At 38.6% G+C, this 22,310-nt stretch overlaps 1 protein-coding gene across 7 annotated transcripts in view; it reads right to left on the bottom strand.

Annotated features, from left to right (window-relative positions):
• The window catches only part of CPNE4 (copine 4), a 271,348-nt gene that overhangs the window by 19,924 nt on the left and 229,114 nt on the right, over positions 1-22,310 (bottom strand). For all 7 annotated transcript variants that reach the window (XM_066193444.1, XM_066193417.1, XM_066193426.1 and 4 more), the window contains 2 exons: positions 18,019-18,152; positions 2,533-2,587 (listed from right to left, as the gene is read on the bottom strand). In XM_066193444.1, coding sequence (XP_066049541.1) covers positions 2,533-2,587; positions 18,019-18,152 — 189 coding nt within the window. The remainder of the gene's footprint in view (positions 1-2,532; positions 2,588-18,018; positions 18,153-22,310) is intronic.

Below are 22,310 nucleotides of genomic sequence, written 5' to 3'. Positions count from 1 at the left end.
CCTGTGGCTGAAAACATGAAAAGATCATTTGAATAGCAAGACATCTGCACTGTTGCTGTGTAGTGTCTAGAGGGTTACCATATTTTTGCAGTAGGAAATAAGAAACTTGGGGACACTTTTTTTTTTTTTTAATAGTCTTTGTTACTTTTAATTTTATCTGTTTCTTCTCCATTTCCTATGCATCTTTGCTATGTTACACATCAAACACTAATCATTGTTGGCTTTGAAATAACTTTATACCAGTGTAGACTAAATTACTGAAGGATTTTCAGGATTATTGGTCTTGACTTAATAATGCATCATGATGAAGCTGACTCTTCACTCTTAGAGGATGTATCTTTCAGAAGTGCAGTCAAAGCCAAGCCTCAAAAATATTGATATCGTTTATTTTAAGAAGCCAGATACTTTTATGGGTTATGTAGAGTATCAGAGGGAGGGACTGAGCAATAGCACAGATGACTGATAACTCCTCATGCGCTTCCAACTGGATGTGCCCATGACAGACACCAAGCTGATTATTCGTCCCCATCTGTTGCACAGAAGAGTTAGTCCCCTGCAACGTTGTTCTTGACTTCTTCAAGGTTTTATTATGTTTGTGAGCTGATGTCATGTTGTTCTGTCTTTGCCACTTTCTGTCACAAGTTTCCACAGCAGAGATTAAAAACGTTGTTCTGGCCTTCACCTGCATCTCAATTTACTTTGGGACTTGTTTTATTTAGTCATACATATGTAATCCACAAGCAAGCAGCCCCATCTTCTGAAGTTTACCCTTACTTTTCCTGAACTTTTCCAAATCTGAAAGTCCTGAGTCACATTAATTTTTTTGCTTTGAGAAGTTAGAAACAGACAGACTGTTCAGGAGAGCTCATGCTACAGGATAAGACTCCTCATTCATGCATGGACTACTAAGTCCAACGCAAGTCTGAGTTTCTTAAGGGTATTTGTCAGGAAATTATCCAAACACTAATTCTGCCAAATCAGTTGGTGTTGGTGATTGCAGGAATATCAGGTTACACAGACCCCTGAACTTACTTTCTGTCAAGACATCTGTTTTCCAGCTAGCACCTGAAATGTGCTCTCACAATCAGGTGAGAAAGATGATACTGGAGTCTAACAAAACTGGTATGTTGCCAATAGGCTCATGTGATCTGAAGCATCAGCGCTACCAGCTGATTATTTTGGCTGAGAAGACCAGCTTTGTGCTGGTATTTTTATTATACTTCTGTCACTGGGAAACCACTGAAAAGACTTCAGCTGACACAGTAACACCTTCCTTCAAGCAGTCCTTACATAAGGATGGCTCTCTATGACTAGAGAAGTTGTAAGTTTTCCCAGATGCACTGGTCGTCACCTCGCAGATAATGGAGCAACCAAGTCCTGACACACCACCTTAAATAGCAGTGATGGTTGTCAGCTGCTGCAGTTGGAACAAACATACAACAGACACAGATGTTCTCAGCTCATAATACCGCATTAAAATGTGTTTCAAAACTCTGGAAGCTGTCTCTTTGGAAAGTAATAACACTGGTGTTACCCTTGAGGAATAAAGCAAGGAAAAACACCTTGCCAGGCACAGACAAGCTTAGAAAGCAATGTTGTTAAAACATACACTAACTTACCTTAGACATCTGTTTGCAAGACATGTATCAAATTTGCTGTACATCACTACAGTTATTCTTCTGCAGATATCAAACCTACAAGCCATGAGGAACATACTGGTGCATTTTTTTTTTCATCTGCTGATTCATGTCTTACAACACTGAATGCACACAATCCCTCTCAGAAATTCTTACCTGGCTAGTGTTCACCTCCCTACCTCAGCCACAGCCCGGAGACACAACCCAGAGCGGGGCACACAGGGATACTGGATGAAGTCTGCATGATTAGATGGCTAATACTTCTTTCCAGACAGTATCTGAGTTGCAGTGTCCCCACTTAGATTTTGGTTACTTATCTGTGCACACTTTCTGCCCACACAACCTCTGTGAAACAAAGGATTTGAATTTCTATTAATTTTTTCTTGGGCCTTTGTCTGTTGGATGCTTCTTCTTTTACTTCAGTGTCTTCACTCCAACCCTTCCAGATGGCATATTTATGCTCACAATTGCAGCATCACTGCAGATCACTCTTTTTTGTTGTTGTTGTTGTTGTTTATTAATACCACTTCTCTCTAGCATGGCTTTCTCTTCCTGGTATTGACCATGTCCACCATGACACAGAAATTTACCACAGTGCAAAATTCTTCTCAAGTCCTTATTTTCAGGAAGATGTTTGAAAAGGGATGTTCACAACATTGTTTCTCCTCTTAGCATCCACTAGCAAAGCTTTGCCAATACCATAAAATATTTTGGGTGTCAAACAATTAAGTATAGCCCTGCCTGATTTCTGGTTTCAGTGAGGGTGAGAAAGCCAGATGGAAGAAAACAAGCAGGGGAGCTGTCGCCATTTGCTGCTGCCCTGCCTTTCACCATTTCTCCCTTATTTTGTGCCTCATAACTCAAGAAAAATAGAAAATTACACTTAGGCACCTACTTTGTATTCTGGGGGTATTCTTGCTCCAAATCCAAAGGCTGGGAACATTTTGTCACTGGAAAAGAATGAAAAAAATATAAAAGTACCCACAGAGAAGTATTGTTACAATAAACATTTATTCCTCTATATGCATTCATGAGAAATGCAAAGGCGCACAACAGCACAGAAATGGCTTTTAAGTCAAGTGATGGCAGACTGGAAGGGTACTGGATTGGAGAAGTAGGGTTGTGTGATGAACAGATTGTGGGGGGTGTTATAGAAGATTTTTCAGGTGAGCTCCTAGTATTTCTGGGCAGTTCGAATCACTTGGAAAATACTGAGAGATCAGGATGTCTTGTACTTCCCCCACAAATGCAATAACCAATCTCTATTACCCACTCCTTTGCATTACCTGGCTGAAGCAAGAGAGTTTGTTGACTGAACAGCCTGTTCAGTCATTTGAACACATTTATTTCATATAAATATGGATGTGCTCCCCCAGCTCAGAAAACGCATCTAGCGAAGACATGACTCAGATTAAAAGTTGTTATAAATTATAAATTTGGGTTCTTACACTTGTCCAGTTGCTCAAAAGTGACCTCCTAAAATATCTGAAAGGAGCAATTTCATGCTCCCAAACCTGCAGGTTTTGTAAAGCTTTCCACCTGTGTCTTTAGTCGTTCCTCTAAAACATGAGATTATTTTAAATAGGCATAGATTGACTGATAACCTGCCAAAATGCCTTGGCATGGTCAGTTTACTTTCAGACCCTACAGTGAGGTTCTTCTACCCCAGTTAGATCTGTAACAGAAAAAATACCTGATCCAGAGAACCTGGAAAATTCAAGGCTGTTAATACCCTTTCAGAAATGCAATAATGTCTCACACAGCCCACATGCTGTCAAGCTGCCTCTTCCCAGATGGCCAAGTGGAAAACAACAAACTGCAAGGAATATCTTGTCCCTGAGTCAGCAAAGCACTTGATCATACACTTGAGGTTAACAATTCACTCAAACATATGCTTAATTCCAGAGATATCCTGAAGTCTCACTGATGTCACTGAACTGTACTCCAGTCCTCTGATGAATAAGACTAGGTTTACCCTAGTCTACTTACAGGGTTTCATGGCCCTTGGAAAAGTTGAGTTCCAACTACCATGACTGGAACTTTTAAAAACTCCCAGGAGAGGCCAGCAGCTTCAATGTTTTTGGTGTAGTTCAAGAGATGGCCACTCCAAGTATCAACTGAATAGTTCACATCCCAGACATACTCCAAAAAGATAATAGCACCCATTAAAGCTGCTCGGTTCTTTTGTCTGGCATAGGCTGTTAAAGGCTCCATGATATTTCATGATACAACCTAAAGGAAAACTGAAAGAAAGCAGAACTGTGTCCCCTCTGCTGCATAAATCTTGGGAGCACAGTTCTGTGTACCATATGTTACACCATGTGACAATGGATCTCAGGAAGGGAAGACTAACATCATTTGCATGGTAATGAAACATTTTTTTCCCAAGAGATGTCAGAAATGAGGCAGCTGCTGACATTCAATGCTAACTGCCTGCTGATAGCATTCTCTTTGATTGAACATTTCTGGAAGTGGGAAAGCCCTTACAAATGGATGCAGGGAATTCAGGCGAACACTTTGAGGGCAAGAAATAAGAAACCATTAGAAAAGAATCCGACCGGGGGGGGGGGGGGGGGATCTTGTTTTACATCAATGATTAAGCATTGCTGGATTAGAAAATCAAACTGTGGAGCTGCAGTCAATTGATTTGGGGCAAGAACAAAGAAAGCGTTAAAAAGAATTTTACATAGAATTTTACTTAGGTAAGAACATAAGTGTCTAAGTTCAATGTTGGCAGCAGTTATACAACTGGGAAATGCCTGAACCCATCCAGTGACAGAATTCTACTGCAGTGTTTCTGGAGTGTAAACAAGTGTAGGCACTCTTGTATCTACAGCTCCATCTTCTGCTCTGCAGCAATTCAGAGACAGCCATAAGTCATTCCTCCAGCAGCCTGGATTCTCCTTCTGGCGGCGAGACTCCCACATTCCCAGTCACACAGTGGCACAGCCCCCACTGTAATTCTACACCCAGAATACCTTACCTCCACAGTCAGGACACTTGTCTTTATGTTTAAACCTCCCACAACTCCTTTTTGAGTAAGTGCAACCATTACATTGTGAAAGAGTAAAGCGGGATCATGTGCCCCCTCAGGATGGGGCTCCATATGGCTGCTTTTTAGAGGGAAGTACATGAACTCTAGAGAGGAGGGATGTCCTGGGGTCTTCTGTGCTTAGTACTTTCTGTTGTCTCAGCCAGAATAGCTCCACAGTCTCATTAGGCAGCTCCCCAGAATCTAGGTCCATACCTCTGGTAATCTGATTCAAGCTGCTGGGACCAAGAAATTAACACTCACGTGCTATTGGAGCTTGATTTTTAAGGTAAGAAGGGAACCTTTTGACACTCATGATATCCCTTGCATAGAAAAGATCATGATGTTATTCCCTGGCCACCCCTCAAAAATTGCAGCTGATAGCTTTCAGAATAAAAAAATAAAATTTAAATATATGGAATACTTTACCTTTTCTCAGACAAAACAAAGTGTTTAGCTAATATAAAGGTCTAACTCTTTAGTAAATGAGCAGTTGAATGGCTTAGTGGTGTTTTGTAACATAACCCCTTGAGTCTTCCCATCCACCCCTCACTTTATCACATGAGAAACAAATCCAGCAGCTGAGCCTGCTGCCCTCATTCTGCTCATCCTGCACTACTGAGACACAGCAGGGGAAAAGTGACCCAGAAGGGCAGGAAAGAACACTCTCACTTCCAGGATAATACTTCACGGCACAGAGGTGTGAGAGAGCTGCTCTAAAAGCCCCAGGGCTATCATGGCAGTATGCAGAAGAAAGCCTAGCAGCTTCCCAGCTTCTGGAAGCTATGTCAAGGGTTAGGCCATCCAGGGACTTAAACTACAGTCAGAAAGTGAAAAGAAGGTTTTCTCCTGCCTCAGGGATGAATCACATGCTCAGAGACTCCACCCCTGTTTCCTAGCCTGGCATTTCAGTAGGAAAGGGATCTGCTCTAATGACTTTTCTTCCTTTGTAATTTAAACTCACTCAAAAGAAGAAAAGTGAGAACCACTTTTCTTTTTATTCCTAGCGCTTGCTCAGCACTCAGATATTTGGGTGTTGTTTATAGCAGGAAATAGGCCGGTGACCCTGACTGAAGCAAATGGGACATGGCAACAGACATGATCTGTGAGTACCCCACTGATGCAGCTCTGGCTCCTGCCAACCAGCACCCCCAGAGATTTCCCAGGGACAGTGCTGGGTACTGCTGTGCCTGGCGCTGCTCTCAAATTCAGTTTGGGCATCACCAGTTTGTGCTGGGAGGAAGAAAGCTGAGACACAAGGACATGGGCAGTGTCATGTCCTTGGCCTCAGGCAACCTCAGGACCTTTGACTTGTTTTGTTTAAAGCTGGCCTGAGTGTCCTTGGCACACAAAAGGAAACTGCCTGCACCGTCCTGCTGGAGGCAGATCGATAAAGGAAAAGGATGGGAGAGAAATATGCAGCTGGAAAAACAAGCTGAAACTTACAGAACCGAGAAAGACAAAGAGGACTGTGACATGGCAGAATGTTTACAAAATCACTCTGTCATGTCTACTTCACCTTTTATATTTTCTTTGTTTTACATAGGTTCCCTTGAAAATTTAAATGTGGCATAACTTTCAAAAAGCTGAAGTACTTGACATGAAAATCAAAAAAGCAAAAGCATCAGACTCTGAATTTTACACCTGGTTATTTAAGGACCATGAGTAGCCATGCAGGCAGAGATGTATATGGCTTCTGGTATTTTTTCAGTCAAACATGCATATTTTACTGAAAGATACCCAAGACTGAGCAGATCTATGTTATACCCTGAAATAAAAATTAGGGAGAGGGTTCAGGTTCAGTGTCCATATTGATAAATGTAAATTAATGCACACAGAAATTAATTGTCAGGGCTCCAAGACTGCAGTCTTCTGAACAGAAATACAACCAGTTAGAAAAGACTTTGTCAGTAACCTCAACTATAACTTAACACATAACAGAAAATAATATCTGAAAATATCCCATATTGTCCTTTTGGGACATTCTCAGTTTTAAACAGCCATCCTTCAAGCTATCTACTGGAAATGGAGCAAGAGCAATGACAAATCAAAACACTAACAGGGGCAGAGGGAAGAGAGATTTCAGTGAGCTGTACCTGCACCTACAGGAAAGGAGGTGAATAGAGCTAATACTAGGGTTTTGTAAATTGGTAAAAGTGATACAGATAATGATTCTGTTTTCTATTTCACTAGGAAGCCCAGTGCTACTGAAAGGAAAGAAATATTCTTATTATAAAGAGTCAAAATAAAGAACATTTCAAAATCTTGTCTCATTAACCACTAGTGCCCTCTGACATGTAGTATCATTGAAACCAGGATTTTACATTTATTCTGAAAAGGATTTTGCTATTCCTACTAATGAGATAGAGAAAACTCTTCCACTAGGTAAAATTAATTAGTCAGACATTTAAGACATTCTGCAACCTCCTCAGAAGACTCAGGGACAGACAATGCTTGAGATATTCAGCAGTGCAGCAAAACCTGTATTCAAGAAGGTTGCCAGGACTATCTGAAAATCAGTTGCTTTGAAAGATCAAAATTTGGAACCTGGGTAATGTATGGAGAAACAGACCTAAGCCATTCTATATTAATTCTGATTTTATTAATTCTGAAAGATTAACTCCTAGCTAGCCACTTACACAACTTCTTTGGGACTAATTTTATTGGTTCCCGTTAAAGCCCTTTGGTATGTAGCTATAGCTGTGCTTTAGTTTACTCTCCTGAATTCAGTGCAGCATTTGTATGGATGCTACTTGACTGACCTTGGAGACCATCAGCATGAAAACCTGCTCACTTTGTGCTAGAACAACACAGGAGCACAAACAGTACTAATGATGCAGTGAATGGGGGGAAGGAAAAAACATGGAGTGAGGAGAGAGAAATGCCAAGAGCTCACTGTTAGTCGCAAATACCTGAGAATCTTAAATTTGTAGCTTGCAAGGAGAATAGCAGACTACAATCCCTGGATATTAAGCCGTCACTTGTAATTCTGGTCTTAGGTCAGATCAGAACTACCAGGGAGATATTTAAAAAGTATTGGATGCAGCAAAATCAACTATTATGCCTTTCATTTTCAATTCCAGTCTTAAAAGAATAAACTGTGGATCTGCTCTGCTTGACATACTTTTCTCATGATGAAATCAGATCATTTTCCTCTGTTGGAAAGAAATTTCAAATTGACAAAATTAGAAAGGGAGGTGTGTGTTACACATGTAATTGTAAAAGGTGTGAATGTGAAGAGAGAATGAAGGAAGGGGAAAGGGCATGGAAAGAAGAAGGGGGGAACAGAGAGGAAAAGGTAAAGGAAAAGATAGAAAAGAAAACAGCATATGCCACAAACAAAATAGAGCTATCTCTAAACTCAATTAAAATTGTAATCTTTCATGTTCAGGGAGTGAACTGGAAGACTACGAGCTGAATTGTTTCTTTTCTAAAGCATATGAATGAATCATGTTTCTGAGTATATTATTTAGTACTTATCTGAGAAGGGCTTGATGCCAGTAAATTTTGAATCATAACAGCTTACAGGGATTAACAGCAGTTCCAAAGAAAATACAGAAATCATTTGAAATATTTAAACATTTTCAGCTCCTGCTTTGCAAGCAGAGCTGGGCAAATAAAGGACATGATCTAACATGGGGGTTGGAACTAGATGATCCTTAAGGTCCCTTGCAACTCAAGCCATTCTACGATTTTATGATCAAACAGGGCTAAATAAAACCATTTCAGTGGAAGGGACAAGAGCCCATCCATTTCACCACCTGCAGTCTCACACAGCCACTTGCGTTCCTCCAGCATACAGAGCCAGGCTGTGGTCCAGCTCCCAGGCTGCCCCAGTCAGAATCAGAAAGACCACAAGAGTTCAGCAGTAGCAGTGTTTTCACCCACTGACCTGTATTCTTCCCTAAGGGATTGCTACTCTGCTACCGCATATTCACTGTGTGGTTATGTCTGGTTCGATACAACCACATCCCTGGTTTTGACTGTGTTACTGTGTGTTTCAGCAAACTTGCTCTGTGCCTAACACAGCTTGGCATCCAGTCCATAATGCACAGTGATTTCTAGTGGAGTAACAAAGATGATTATCATACATCTTGGTCACAAAAGAGATCTGGGAGCATGCAAATCAATGGCAAATCACCTCAACAGTACATCATCTGGGCTGTCACAGAGATGCTACATCATTGGGTGCAAAATCCTTAAAATTCACTCACTATCTTTAATTACAGCTCTTAGGCATCTTAGGGGAGCTGGAATCTGCTGAATACTGAAAAATAGATACTGTCATGTAATTTTGTTTCAAAAACATGAAGCAACACCTTAACGTCTCACCTGAGGGAGGAATAGTTAATGAAGCAGCAGAATACAAATTCCCTAAAGCGAACCACCAAAAGGCATCAACTCATGAAAAACTAACAAAGCCAAATCCAGGTACAATGAATTTAAACTTCCCCTTGTTAACATTAAAAGAATTGCAAAAGAAGCTCTGCAGGGTAGAAAATATCAAGTAAACTCAGAAATTCCTAGGCTGGGGAATACACACAGAAAAAAAAAAGTCATTAGAGCTTGAGGGAGGAGTAGGTTAAGCAAAAGGAAATGGCAGTGAGATCTATCACTTGCTAGAAGGATAGCCTAATAAAATAACATACTCAGGAAGGTGAGACAAAATGTCAAGCTTCCCTGCAAGATAACAAATAAATTGCAATGACCTGATTTATGCCTACATGAATGACCCAATTCAGTAAAATGCATCTTGAAAAAGAAATGAGACTCTACAACTGGGAATAAAGTAGGAAAGGAGATGCTGCAAGAGGCTACAAAGTCGTCTTTAACTTCTCAAGTTAAGGCAGGTTTCAGACAGTCTTGTATTTTAAGGGATTGGCATATGTTTCTATACCCTTCAAAACCCTAACCCTATATATAGTGATTTGGCTTATCTGTGGGATTTTATATAGAGAACTGTACCATCACTGAAAAGGTAATTCTCACACAAACCGTAACCTCAGATGTTTAAAACCTGACATGTCTCAAAGGCAACATTGCAGGCAGGAGGCTGAATTCCATCAGGTAAGGTACAGGTTGTGAAGAATCCCAGACTGAACAGTGACGAGGGGGGCCCTGCCCTCCTGAGCCACGAGTGTGGCTTACAGTGTGTACTGCACTAGGCAACCACAAGAACAAAAGCTTTGCCACCACATAGACCCATAATTCTGTCCTTTTTTTAACAAATTACATTGAAAAAGGTTGGTACGAGATCTTGCTTGGCAATAATTTCATATCAGAAAATATATATCCATAAGGGGTGTGCTGGGAAGAGGGGATAACAGAACTGCATTGGCATATATATACAGAGAGTTGCTGGGAGAAGCAGTTCTCATCAAATGCTCTCAAGACACAAATGAACTTTCTAGGATGAGCAGGATAAAACCATTATAGAGATGATACAGTGACTTAATGTGATCAAATGAGCTGTTGATGTAATTTTACCAAAACTGGAATGACGTTAAGTCAAAATGAAGAACACTAACAAAGTAAGTTAGAGCAATACCATAATTGAAGTGTACTGATAACTACAGATTGAGCTAGGCATCACTGAATATGCAGGAAGAAATGGGCTACTATCTTCTATTCATCTGATAATTTGGAATCTCTGACCAAGGTCAATTTCACAATAATTTGGAGGTGATACTAAGATAGTAGATGCAACCTAATTCACAAGAATTGCCTAGTTTTAACTGAGACCAATTGGACACAAACCTGTTAAGGTCAACTCAGGCATGGTGTTCATTTACCCCACAGATGGGTTTCCAAATGTGAATAATTTGCCTCTCAGCTATACCTTAAAATAATGGAGTGGATGACTAAACTACATAAATCCTTAACAATGCAGGAAGAAAGTCACACTTCCAAAACTGAGGAAATGATTGCATTGACTAATGTGCACTAGATCAGTATCAAATGGCATCAGTGAAAATGACAACAGAAATTGCTCCTTTACTTATACATATTTACTTATTATTAACACAGGCGTCTAGTTTCTACAGCAGTAGGTGGAATGCAATTTTTGCAGAGCTTTATATGTCATGTTGTTTTGACAGAGAAATCCCTACAGTACAAGTTAGCACAGTTGTAGAAAAGTGCCAGGTACAGCACTGACCAATGCTCTTCAGAGGACATTTCAAGCTGAGTTGAGAAAGAGTAAGGACCACACAGAAAATCCATGCAGAAGGTTCAGATTTTGAGGTTTATACCAGCTGACAGAATGCAGCAGAGGTCTGAAAAGCATTTGGAGGAAACTGCAGCTAAGCAGTTTCTTAACGAAAGTAACTTCAAAGGGACTGCTTGTGACTGGTGCACTGGCATAGGAACTGAGTTCCTGGAGGAAAAGGCACAAAGAAGACACAGAGATGAAAACCTGACAAAGGAAAAGGCAGAGCGGTAAGGATTGATAGGATCTGCCCAGATAAAAGGCCTGCATAGAGGTGTACAAATGTGTGTGCGTGTCTTTAAATACACACACACACACACACACACACACACACGGTCTGTATGTATGTACATTTGCAAAAGAAGCCATTGTGAAGTCATCTTCCCAATGCAGTTGGTGTATGAGACTAATTCTCCTGTACTGATTATTGGGATAAAAAGTGGATAACTTGTGGAAACTCCTTGGTGATTGTGGAAACCCTTATGTGGCAGCAGTCTACAAGTGACGGGTTCTGCAAGGTCAAATACTGAATATATGTTTGTATTCATTATGTAATTGTGCCAGTCTAGGTCCTCAGCTGCTAAATCCAAGGATTTTCACTCCAGTTTCAAAATGGAAACTATCAGTGATTACTTTTTGCCAGCCGGTTCTAGACCTGGGTTACCCAAACACTTCAGAATTTGTTTACCCACACCTGAGCTTGTTGACAAACATAAGCTACAAGTTTTTCTGCATAGGTTACTGTTTCTCTTTTTTCTTTTGTTGTATGCCTATGTAATTTTGGCCCCATTAAAACACTAAATAAAAAGATCCATGTCTTTTCCCTGAAGATTTTTAACTTGTTTAGATATGCTAATCAACTTTTGTGCTAAACAGTCTCCAGAAAGGCTGTTTCTGTAATTAAAGTGATAAAGAGAGATGCTTAATAATTAAGCGTATTTTTATTTATTGATCTGCATGAGCAGATAAAATTTTAACATCTACACTTCTATGTAGGGAGTTCATGAAATATTTAATGTCACATACAGTGCCAGTAATTCTGGGAATCATTCTTTTGCCTCAGTTTTAATGAACTATTATTACACTACTATCACAATCAAAGCAAGTTTCTGTTTTTCTCTTTGTGTCTGGCAAAATTACTTCAAGATATTTAAGACAGATCCTTTTAGTCGAGGTAACTTTCTGAGTTTTCATCCACAAACCCAGACAGAGCTTCAGGATGAGGCGACCTGTTAAGTGATTTTTGGGGATAAGGTTCTGATTACTAAAGCAAGGTGTAAACTCTGGGATCTCTCTCCACTTAAAGCTGTAATTGAAACCACAGTATTTAAGTATGGACTGATACTTGTATTTGGGACTAATTGCACTGATTTATATACGACTTCCATAATGTGCTGTGTTACACATCCCTTGTTCTCTTTCTCCTCATTAACTGCCCTCTGCTGGTATCTCAGGAAAAGTATTCCTGGGACAGTTGGAATTCCTCAGGCTTGTATTTTTTTCACTTCTTAGATCTACACCAAAAGCAACACGCTGGGCTGGGAACCGTGGTCCTTTTATCTTTTCCTTTCATTTTTTTTTTCCTTCTAAATTTTGAAGTGTAGTTTACAGGGATGGAAGGGCTTATATACAGTTTTCAATCATAGTGAACAGATTTGCTCAGGCCTGAAATAGGGAAAAGAAGCCACGAAGAGAAATTTTTGCATTTACTCAGCAACTGCTGCAATTCATTGTTTGCAGAAGGTAATGATGCAACTCAGACTGACTTCAGGAGTTTCATGTCTTTTGTGGAATGTGGCCTGGTTTCTAAATTTTCATTCTTAATTATTTTGTAGAGCTCTACACATAAATAATTTCTGCCCTTTGCAGGAATAATGTACTCTTTGCTCATTAGTGGCCTCTGGGGAGGTTGCTAGTCAAGTACCTTTTACACAAGCAGTTTATTTGTTAACATACAATCTCAGTGTGAATGTCACTTTCAAGGAGCTACATGAGGATTTAGAGTTAAGGGGAGTATTTGCCTAAATGAAAAGAAAACATTAGTGTCAGGAAACAGAGTTTATCTTCCATGTGTTTCAAGGGCTCTTGAAACTGAAGGAAAATCCGCAGTATCTTTAAGAGTGAATAAATAAACAGAGATATTTAAAATAATTATGAACTAAGATTATTTTGAAATAGATTTTGAATAAAACGAAGATCAATTTGACAGGATTTTACAAAACTATGTGGTCAAGTATATGGAATCATGCACTGAGTGCCTAGATAAGAACGGGGATGGCCCATCAAGAATGGGAAGTTCCACAAATATCCAATGCAGTAAATGCTTTTGCATTTGATAATGCAGTAAAAGCATTTGATAAAGTACATCTAACCGTGTCTTTTTCAATGAATGAGTATTGATTGGACCACACGAAAACTAATTCTCCTACTTGTTTGTGAATGCTTTTTCTTAATTCAATGAAGAACTCTGAGTGTAGAAATATAAAACTAGGTGTGAAAAATATTTTAAAAAATCAGCCAGGTAAATGGGAGGCACTGGACACTTGTGTGTGGGGCAAACAATTAAAAATAAGGTTCAAATTCAGTAAAACTCTTAATTCCATTTTAGTGCCATCTATACTTTGCATAATACCTCAGGATTTGCTTGAGTCAGACTGAATTCAATGGGATTAGATAATAAGCTCTAGTGTCTTGCTGATTCAGAACAGAAATTTTAATGCAAAGATAAATATTTAATGTAATTTAATGAGATTCTTAATAAGCACAAGCAAAAGAAAAACTAGTAACTGCAGAAATCAGATTTCAAAGTGAGGAGCAGATTTGCAAGACCTGCCATGGGCTTCACCCACGACAACATCATTAAAACCTGCAATAATATAGGATCCATTTAGGAAGCATTTCAGCCTTTAGCATTGTGTACAAGTAAAACATTTATCCTTACAAACAAGCTATTTACAGTGCCATTCCTGCCCATTTTTCCTTTGATAGAAACAGAAATCACTGCAGAATGAAAGATGAGCTTCACTCATGGCTACTTGCTTGTATTCCAGCACCAGTAAAACAAATCATTAAGATCAAAGCACTAGCCATTTTAATAAACTGTGTGCACTGTTGTTACTGTGACTTATGGCTGTGCTCTGCACAGAGGGAAGATGTAAACAGCATGAAAGAAATCCATTTTTTCTACTGAATGTCTCTGTATTAACACTAAATATTGTTCATACATAAGTACACTTAATACCTCTATGTTATGTGCATACCTATATATTAATATACATATGAGTAGGAGTCTAGTTTTATCCACAAAGAGGTAGTTGAGGTCCTGACTTGCAGTCAGGACACGGCCAGACATTATGCTGGGACAAAAGAGGAAAGCAAATGTTCCGATTCCCCAGTTTAGCCATAGGCTTCCCTGGCTTCCAAAATGGTGTTGTTGCATGCCAAGCAGGGTGCAGTTTTATGATACAAATTGAAAAGCTGTGGGGAAGAGCTGCTATGCAGAACAAGACACAGTCCAAATTATTATTTAACTTAAGAGACCTTCACGGCTTTTATAAGATTTTAGTCACAGATACTTTATTTCAAGTGTTGAACGAGTTTGCTTTTCCTCATATCTGGGTATTCAACTAGCAGAGACATCTTCCACCCACCCTTTGAAAACAGCATTCTCTTGAAGGGGTCTCCACTCCAGGCTCCAAAACAAATGGATGGCCAAAACCATTGTTCAGCCAGAGTTGTTGCAGGTTAGAAGCCCTAAGTCAGCACAGAGAGTTGGGTTTAACCCCATCTGCCATAAGTAAACTTGCTAACTCATTGTGTAAAAGATGTAGAGGGAATACACGCATATACAGTAGTGATCAACTGATTTTTTCCAGGATCCAGGCTGGTATTCCTGGTCATCAGAAACCATTTATTTGACTTCTGATACAGGGAACTCAATACAGATATTACTGAGGTAAAAAAATAGACATGAAATGATACAGAAGCAGATCTTTTAATATTAAGCACTTCAATGCCTAATGATTTTTCATCATTTTCACCTTTTTCTCTATGCTAAAAAAGGTGGAGTACACTTGCACAGTTTCAAGGTAAAATTATGCCAGTGATGTAACTTTTAATATAAAAGAAAGCTTCTGAAAATATTTAAAGAGAAATAGGTATTTCTCATTTATTACTTCATGATGTTGTTTTTAAACATTCATGAGTCATTTATCTTAAAATAAATTCTTCTCCATGAAGCTGTCTGCTTATTTTTAAGCTTTTAATGTGTTTCCCCCTTTCCAGTATTTCTAACTAAATTTAGAACCTAATTCCTTAAAACTAATGAATGTTTCTCCTTCCTTTATGATCCACTGCTGCTGTTGCTTAGCCAGTGGTAATATCACCTACATACTCTATCTTCTCTCTTATGAAAAATGTTGTTATAGCCTGAAACAATTCTACCATATAGATAAAGTATTAAGTATTTTGTGCAGGTGAATAATTCTTCCATTTCCCTTATCATTATCAGATTGGCCTATTCCTACAGAACTGAGCAATTCCACAATCAGGGTAATAATCAGTGTCTCTCTCATTCTCTGAATATTGCTGATAAAAGAACAAATCTTATTCTTTCACGCTTAGCTATGCAGAACGGCACTACTCATTTAACTGTTTCAGGAATCTCTGAACCATATGGATAAAAGTGCTTTTGGATGAGCAGGGTTTATTCCACTGTACCTAGAGATGTGAGGCAACACTTTATTTGGAGCATTAATTGTTTGCAGATGCGTTATGTTAGGCTGATATGTACAGAAACCTAGGTTATGAGAAGATTTGGCTTGATTGAGCAAACTAGCTAGAGTTTATAAAAGAAAATTTTGCATTTTGAGTGTAGTGTATGTATTACTTCCCAATCCAATTCTTCCCAAAACACAAATAAATTTGAATATTTCTAATGAAAGAAGTATTTTAATTAGTAACCACATGGCTTTTTTTTTTTACATTTTAAAAAAGCAGTCTGCTTATATAAGTAGCAAAAGTACTTAGAATTTTACAGCTCTGTTATTGGAATCAAAAAAAAGTATTGCAAACAACAGATTTTACTTTACTCATCTATTTTTTCATTTGACGCAAATACATTAATCCTGAGACCCAGTTAAAACCACTCCATTTGTCTTGGTTTGGATTGAAATCTGTCAGTTTTGCCTATTTGAGATAATAGGTAAAAACTATAAAACTTCAAGTAAGACCACTGCCATTGCGTGATCTCACATTCTAATCTGAGTGAACACATGCCCCCAAGGCACAACTGGACTCACGGGAGCAGTTATGGATCTGTGCCACATTTCAGATTTTTACTGAATTTGTATTTTTTTTAAAGAGTATATACTATACAGAAGATTTGCTTTGTAGGTAATATTTGCTCAGACATACAAAGGCTGCAACTCAGCACTGAAAAGGTATATACAGAACCCGTAGATCATTTTGTGTAAAGGTTTGTTCCTCTTAATTTATTTCTTCCTTTTGAAAATTTTAAAATTCTTTTCCAATTTACTGGATTCAAAATGTGCAAGTATAACGAAAAGGTCCGCACTTGACATTTTGATCAGAAAGCACTGACCATGTTGAATCAACTTGTCCATGGGAATATTTTCATAGTGTCACAAGTTGAGAATGTGTACAGGTCAAACATGTGCCCAAAAGGTGACATCTTCATGGGAAAACAACTGGCTTTTGTTCAGCCCTAGTTCATAGCTCATAGACCCTCAGTTGTGCTGATTAGCATCAATAGGCATTTTCTGCAGCACAATAGAACAGAATGATGCTGATGATTTCATTTAAAAAATAACTGGCTATTTTTTTGCTACTGATTGACATTTACTTATTGAGAGAAAAATCCTGATTTGGAGTTAATATTTCTATATGGAAGGGACTGTGCCACTTAACTATTTAATTTTTTTAAAAAATGCAACTTAAGTGAGTAAGTCAAAAATTCTGTGTGCATAAACCATCTCTTTTTACTCCTTTCCCTATTTTTTGAAGTTAATTACTACTCTGAATTATTGCTAGTAATTATTAAATTTCTGCATAATCACTGGGCAATTCTCAGCTCAGTTACAATAAAATATTCATTTTCTCAGACTCATTGACTAAATCTGACCATCAAATTGTTATCAGAACTCATATCAGAACAGTGTTTTTGTCATTCTTTGAGAAGACATTTCATTACCATGCAAATGGAAGTGCCTCTGAGCAGGCTGGTTGGTATATGCTACATGTAACATGCAAACCATAGTCTGAAGTCACTCCACAATTTATAGAGAAAGTATAACTCAAATTTGACTGCAAATACCATTGTTTTCTTGAGATCTGGTTTTTACATATGGCAAAGTGGTGGGTGGATATCTCTCACATGTGCAAATATTAGAAAGAGCAGCTGTGTCTCACCAGCAGAGAAAGAACATTTAAAGGAAATGCACTTAGTAATTAAATTAATAATGGGCAATTAATTTGATAGAAGCAAGCAGTCTATTTGAAAGCAACAGAAGTACATAATGTAATCAAAGCATATTTGGTCCAATTACTTGCATTTGTTTATCTATTTAAAGGCATGTTGTGTACACACACTACCTTTCAACATTTATTTTAGAAGAGAGTGCAATGTTCAGCAGGCCAGGAGAACACTGAAAAAGACCATGGGTTTAGTTCTAAAAATAGACATCATCAATAAGCAGTTTAGGCAACTACAAATTCAGTTTCAAAGAAAATGTCTCAGGAACACTCTTCAGTAGAGTAGGACACAGACTCCCAAGTGTATCAGAAAGGATGCTCCCAGAATCTACCGAACTGGCCCTAAATTGTTAATCTTGAACACATGAAAAATCCACTCTAACATGTAATTTTAACATGCGAATACAAACCTGAAACTTAACACACAAATCAGTCAAACAGCCAAGAACTGTGACTTTCTTTATCATGAAACTAATCTAAACCCAGTGTCACTCTCAAGAGCAGGTTAAGGCAGACTAATCTTTCTGACATGCAGCCATTCCTCGTAAGTGCCTAAACACGGAGCCTCTGCAGCCAGCCACAGGCAGTCATTAATCTCACACTGTGAAAACACTTTCTAAAGACAACTCTACAATCAGGTGGTTATTTACCTGTCATAGTCTTGGCAAATCTCCCCAACAGCTACCAAAGCTTTCAGGTACTCATTGGGCTGATAGGGGTGGATGTAGTGCAGCGAGCAGCTGTTCCTAGGATCGCCGTTCGATGCAGTGAAATCTATAGCTACCTGGAAAAGAAGAGAAGTCAATCTGTTGCAGAGCTCTTCTGAGCATAAATACACCTGCATCGACTATGTATCTTTACCAGAAATCATCTGCCACAGCAAAGAGACAGCAGCCTCACAGCAAAGGTCATTTTACAGTGTTCTTAATCAAATTGGAATTAGGATTGTACTGGTAAATATATGTAGAAGCAAATGACAGCTTATAAAATAAGAGATAATAAAGCTAAAATGGCATAATTAGGTAAAAAATTACCTGTATCGCTAGTCTATGGGGGAAACTATGTTCTAATACAAATGAATCAAATTAACTATCACTAGGTTCTCATATTTAATTAAATTATTCCAGCTCAGGTGATGTTCAGACATAAAAGCTTTGCTTAGAGACTTACATGTCCTACAAAAACTATAAATTAGAACTCAAATAAGGGACATTTCTTAGCTATTTTAATGCTTACTGTGGCTGTAGTAGTAGATATTGCTTGTCTGGTATTTTTTCTCTTCAAAATGTCTAAGCATTAAATAATTAACCCTCCCAATTTCACAGTTGATAGCAAGCTTAAACATGAGCTGCAGGGTAAAAATAAAGCTTGAATCCAGCAAAGATTATTTTGTTGTTGTTTTTGAAAAACCTTAGAGAAGATTGTGGGAAGTAGTCAATGCAAAAGCAAGTATTAATGAATCATCTTAAAATTAATTTCTCCCTTTTAAAATGCTCTTTTTATTTCTCACTGAAGGTAGGCTCTGTCATACATCTTCCTTTGTTATGGGTCAGAAAGTCCTCTGCTGAATTTGTGATGCTGCTTTATAGGAATTCCTAAAAAGAGCAACAAGAATCCCAAGGGTCCTACAGAGTGAACAAAGCCATTTATAAAATGTCCTTGCGTCCAATAATCTATTCCTCTAAAAATCCCATTACACCTGAATATTCAATAGACGAATGCAGCAAGTTCAGATTTCAGTTTTACTGTGTAGCTGAAAGGTAAGAAAAGGGTCTTGCTAAAGGCTGCAAAAAGAACTCTGAAGGCACAGCTTGCTTTTGCAAATGTTCAGCTTCCCCAGCTGCAGCCTCTGCTTGGCACAGGGAACACTGCTTTATGCAGCTTCAAAATGAAAATGAAACATGACATTTTCATGCTTCCTTAAAAAAATTACACAGCCCTTCTGAAACTTACTTTTGTTGCTAAAAAGTAAAAGGGAAATATCATACTAGATCTACCCAACATGGCTTTCCTCAATTGGTTGTGATTTTTCCACTTCTATCTTTTAGCTGAAGAAACTAGTCTCTAGCAGGTTTGAAAATCCCTGCTTTGACTTGATCGTCTATGAACCCTTGGCACCTCACCACATCCAGTCAGGAGAGAGATGCGATTTTTGGCTTGCAAATAAGGGTAATCTTTCATCCCTGCTTCCTACTCAGAAGGTGCAAAAACGCCACTGTATGATAGGGAAACAAAGGGGATTCCTGTGAAATTGTTAAAAGCAGGTGTTTTTAGTGATAATCTCAAAACACTGAAACACATTAACAAGACTTTAGTGACACATGAAACAGAACTGGACAAGTCTTCATTTATGGCTAACTGCTTTGGAAGTGAAATCAAGACTATGGAGTAGGAATAAGGAGTGGGTTTCATAAGCTTGGAAAAAAGCCTGTGGCTAGTGTTTGGGAAAGCAAAAAAAAAAAAACTTCCTGGAACAAGCTTCCTTTTGGAAATGGTCCTTGCAGTAGAGGTCTGCTGATAAGTAAAAAAATATCCTAATTTCCTATGACGAAGAATTCATAAATATTTGTACTTGGATGCAGTGTGCTTGAATTTGATCCAAATCTCTGTTTGACTCCCACAGGGAGGACTTATAAGAAAGATGACCGCTGTAAATTGCCATGATTCCAAAATAACAATGCAGAGCTCTGCTCCTTCAGCATTACCCAACAGGACCAAGGTCTTGTGCAAATACATTGGATAAGGATTTGTAAAAATAAGTTAATATATGAGAGAAGTTATGTTAATATCACTGAGCTTATCTTTTGGGCAGTAAAATAGGAATCTTTTTTTTGTGCGTAAATTTGATTTTTATCAGTGTATCTTCAAATGCATCAGTTCCAGTGTAGCAGTCATCTTCCCTCAGCTAAATAAGAGCATAACAGAGCAACAACTACACTCTGGTACCAGCTTCTTTTTTTTTCCCTGAGACTTGTAAAAGGGTGGTTTTCACTACACTCCAAACATCCTACCTAGCTGGGACCTCCTGCTAGATCTGTCAGCAACAAATCAGACTGCCCAATACCGTGACTTGCCTGAGAGAGCATCTGTCCAATATATCTTTCTATTACCATTCCTTTTATGCATGTTACACATCCTTTTTGCTGTGTTTCCTAAAGTGATGAAAATGTCTTTTGACTACAGACCCATTTGCACTGCCAACCTCTGAACATTTCTTCTGCAGCAGGGTACACTGTCTGATAAGAGATACAGTGTTTGGCAATAAGCTGGGTATAAAAATAGAGGGCTGGAATCAGCACTATTGATCTCTATAGATGAAAGCTTCTTAATAACTGGTTCTAAAGTGAAGGAAAAGTTTACTTTCATTTTTCAGAGACATTCTTTCTAACTACAAACCATGTTTCTACAATCAAGATAAAAAGTATCACAAGAACACACAGCATGATGTTACCAGAGCTTTCATTAGTGCCTTAAATTAGCAGTCACATCATACTACAGCTTTTTGTTAACAAATGTGTGTGTAGCATCCCAGTTTCCCTCCTTCAGCAAGTGCTCTTTCAAATCACAGTCGTATCATACTGCCTGTACACAGCATGAGCTCAACAGAAATGTCATTAATATTAGGACAATGACAACAACAATACACGTATCAGGAGAGCTTCAAACAATCCCAAATCCACTACAGTTTAAAAAAAAAAAAAAAAGGAAATCTGGGAAAGTCCAAGGGACAGGCCTCTCTCTGCAAGGGAGAATGGAGTATCTCCCCAGTAGGCTACACCCTTTGTTTCTGTGACCACTAGAGAATCCATTTTGGAAAACAACAACACATCTCACAACCAGTCTGTGCTGAGGACTGCTGGAAGAAGAGTGAAGGAAAATACGTGGAGAGCCAGTTGGTGACGATGTTTAGGTAGAGCCACTATGTTACGTACGCAGACAGCTGTAGGTACAGAGACGTCACAAGAGCTTACCCTGGCTCCGTGCAGGTTGAAAATTGATAGTGATGAGCTTACACAATACTATGGATTTCCCATTAAAGGCAACAGTAATTCAGGGATCTCTGTGGTTGACAGTATAATGAATCTTCCATTTCTTTTATGTCCTCACTTCCCAACCTTGAAGATGAGCTTACTTAAGGTTTCTAATACTGATTGTTTTGTTTCATTTTAGTAAAATTAAATACAGTAAAATATAGTAGAAGCCAGTATCCACTTTAACCTATTTCAAAAGCCCTACCACTTTTAAACTTGTGTTTCGCAACATACTAATAGGAACCCTGTGACAAGTAAATAAAAGGCAAGCAAATTGCCATAACCCTTCCTTGAACTTTTAACTCCTTCTTCCATTGGAAAACAGTTACAAAGAATCAGAGTTTGAAAAGCTGTAACTTAATATGTAAATCCCTAGATACTTTCTAATGGTGGCAGCGCTCCTGCTCTTGAGCTGGAGTTGTGGGAAATGCATATTTACTGGTCTTTGCATGTGCCTAACCACATGCCCTAATTAGAAAAGGCTTTCAAATATAACATGAAGGCATAAATGTCTTTCTGATAATGACCTTGAATACATTTGATAGTTGAGTTCTTCCAGTCATATTTTAGGGAGGAAATGTCAGAAAATATAAATTGAAGGGGTTTCCAGTGACTGCCAAGTTTCAGACTAGAAGGAGAAATGTGCATTGCTGGTACGTGGGGATAAAAGAAGTAGCCAGCTAAGGCAGAGAGGTAATTACACAGTATGCTTTATATGAGAGAAGACAATTATAAAGATCGTTGTCCACTGCAGAAGGTATTTCCTTCAAAACCAAAACAGAGTCCTCAGTGCTGGGTGTTATGTAATGAGTTTGTGATGAGTGCAATCAAAGTCCATGTTTAACACTTCAAAAAGCTGTTCTGTACACAAGAAGACAATCCACTGCTGTCTATAGGTGCTGCTGGAACTT

Source organism: Chamaea fasciata, unplaced genomic scaffold (genome assembly GCF_029207755.1).
Source record: "Chamaea fasciata isolate MVZ Bird 193981 ecotype frontalis unplaced genomic scaffold, bChaFas1.0.hap1 SCAF_1, whole genome shotgun sequence".
Classification (NCBI taxonomy): Eukaryota; Metazoa; Chordata; class Aves; order Passeriformes; family Sylviidae; genus Chamaea; species Chamaea fasciata.
The sequence above is the reverse complement of the archived record's forward strand: the minus strand, read 5'-3'. Positions and strand labels throughout refer to the sequence as shown.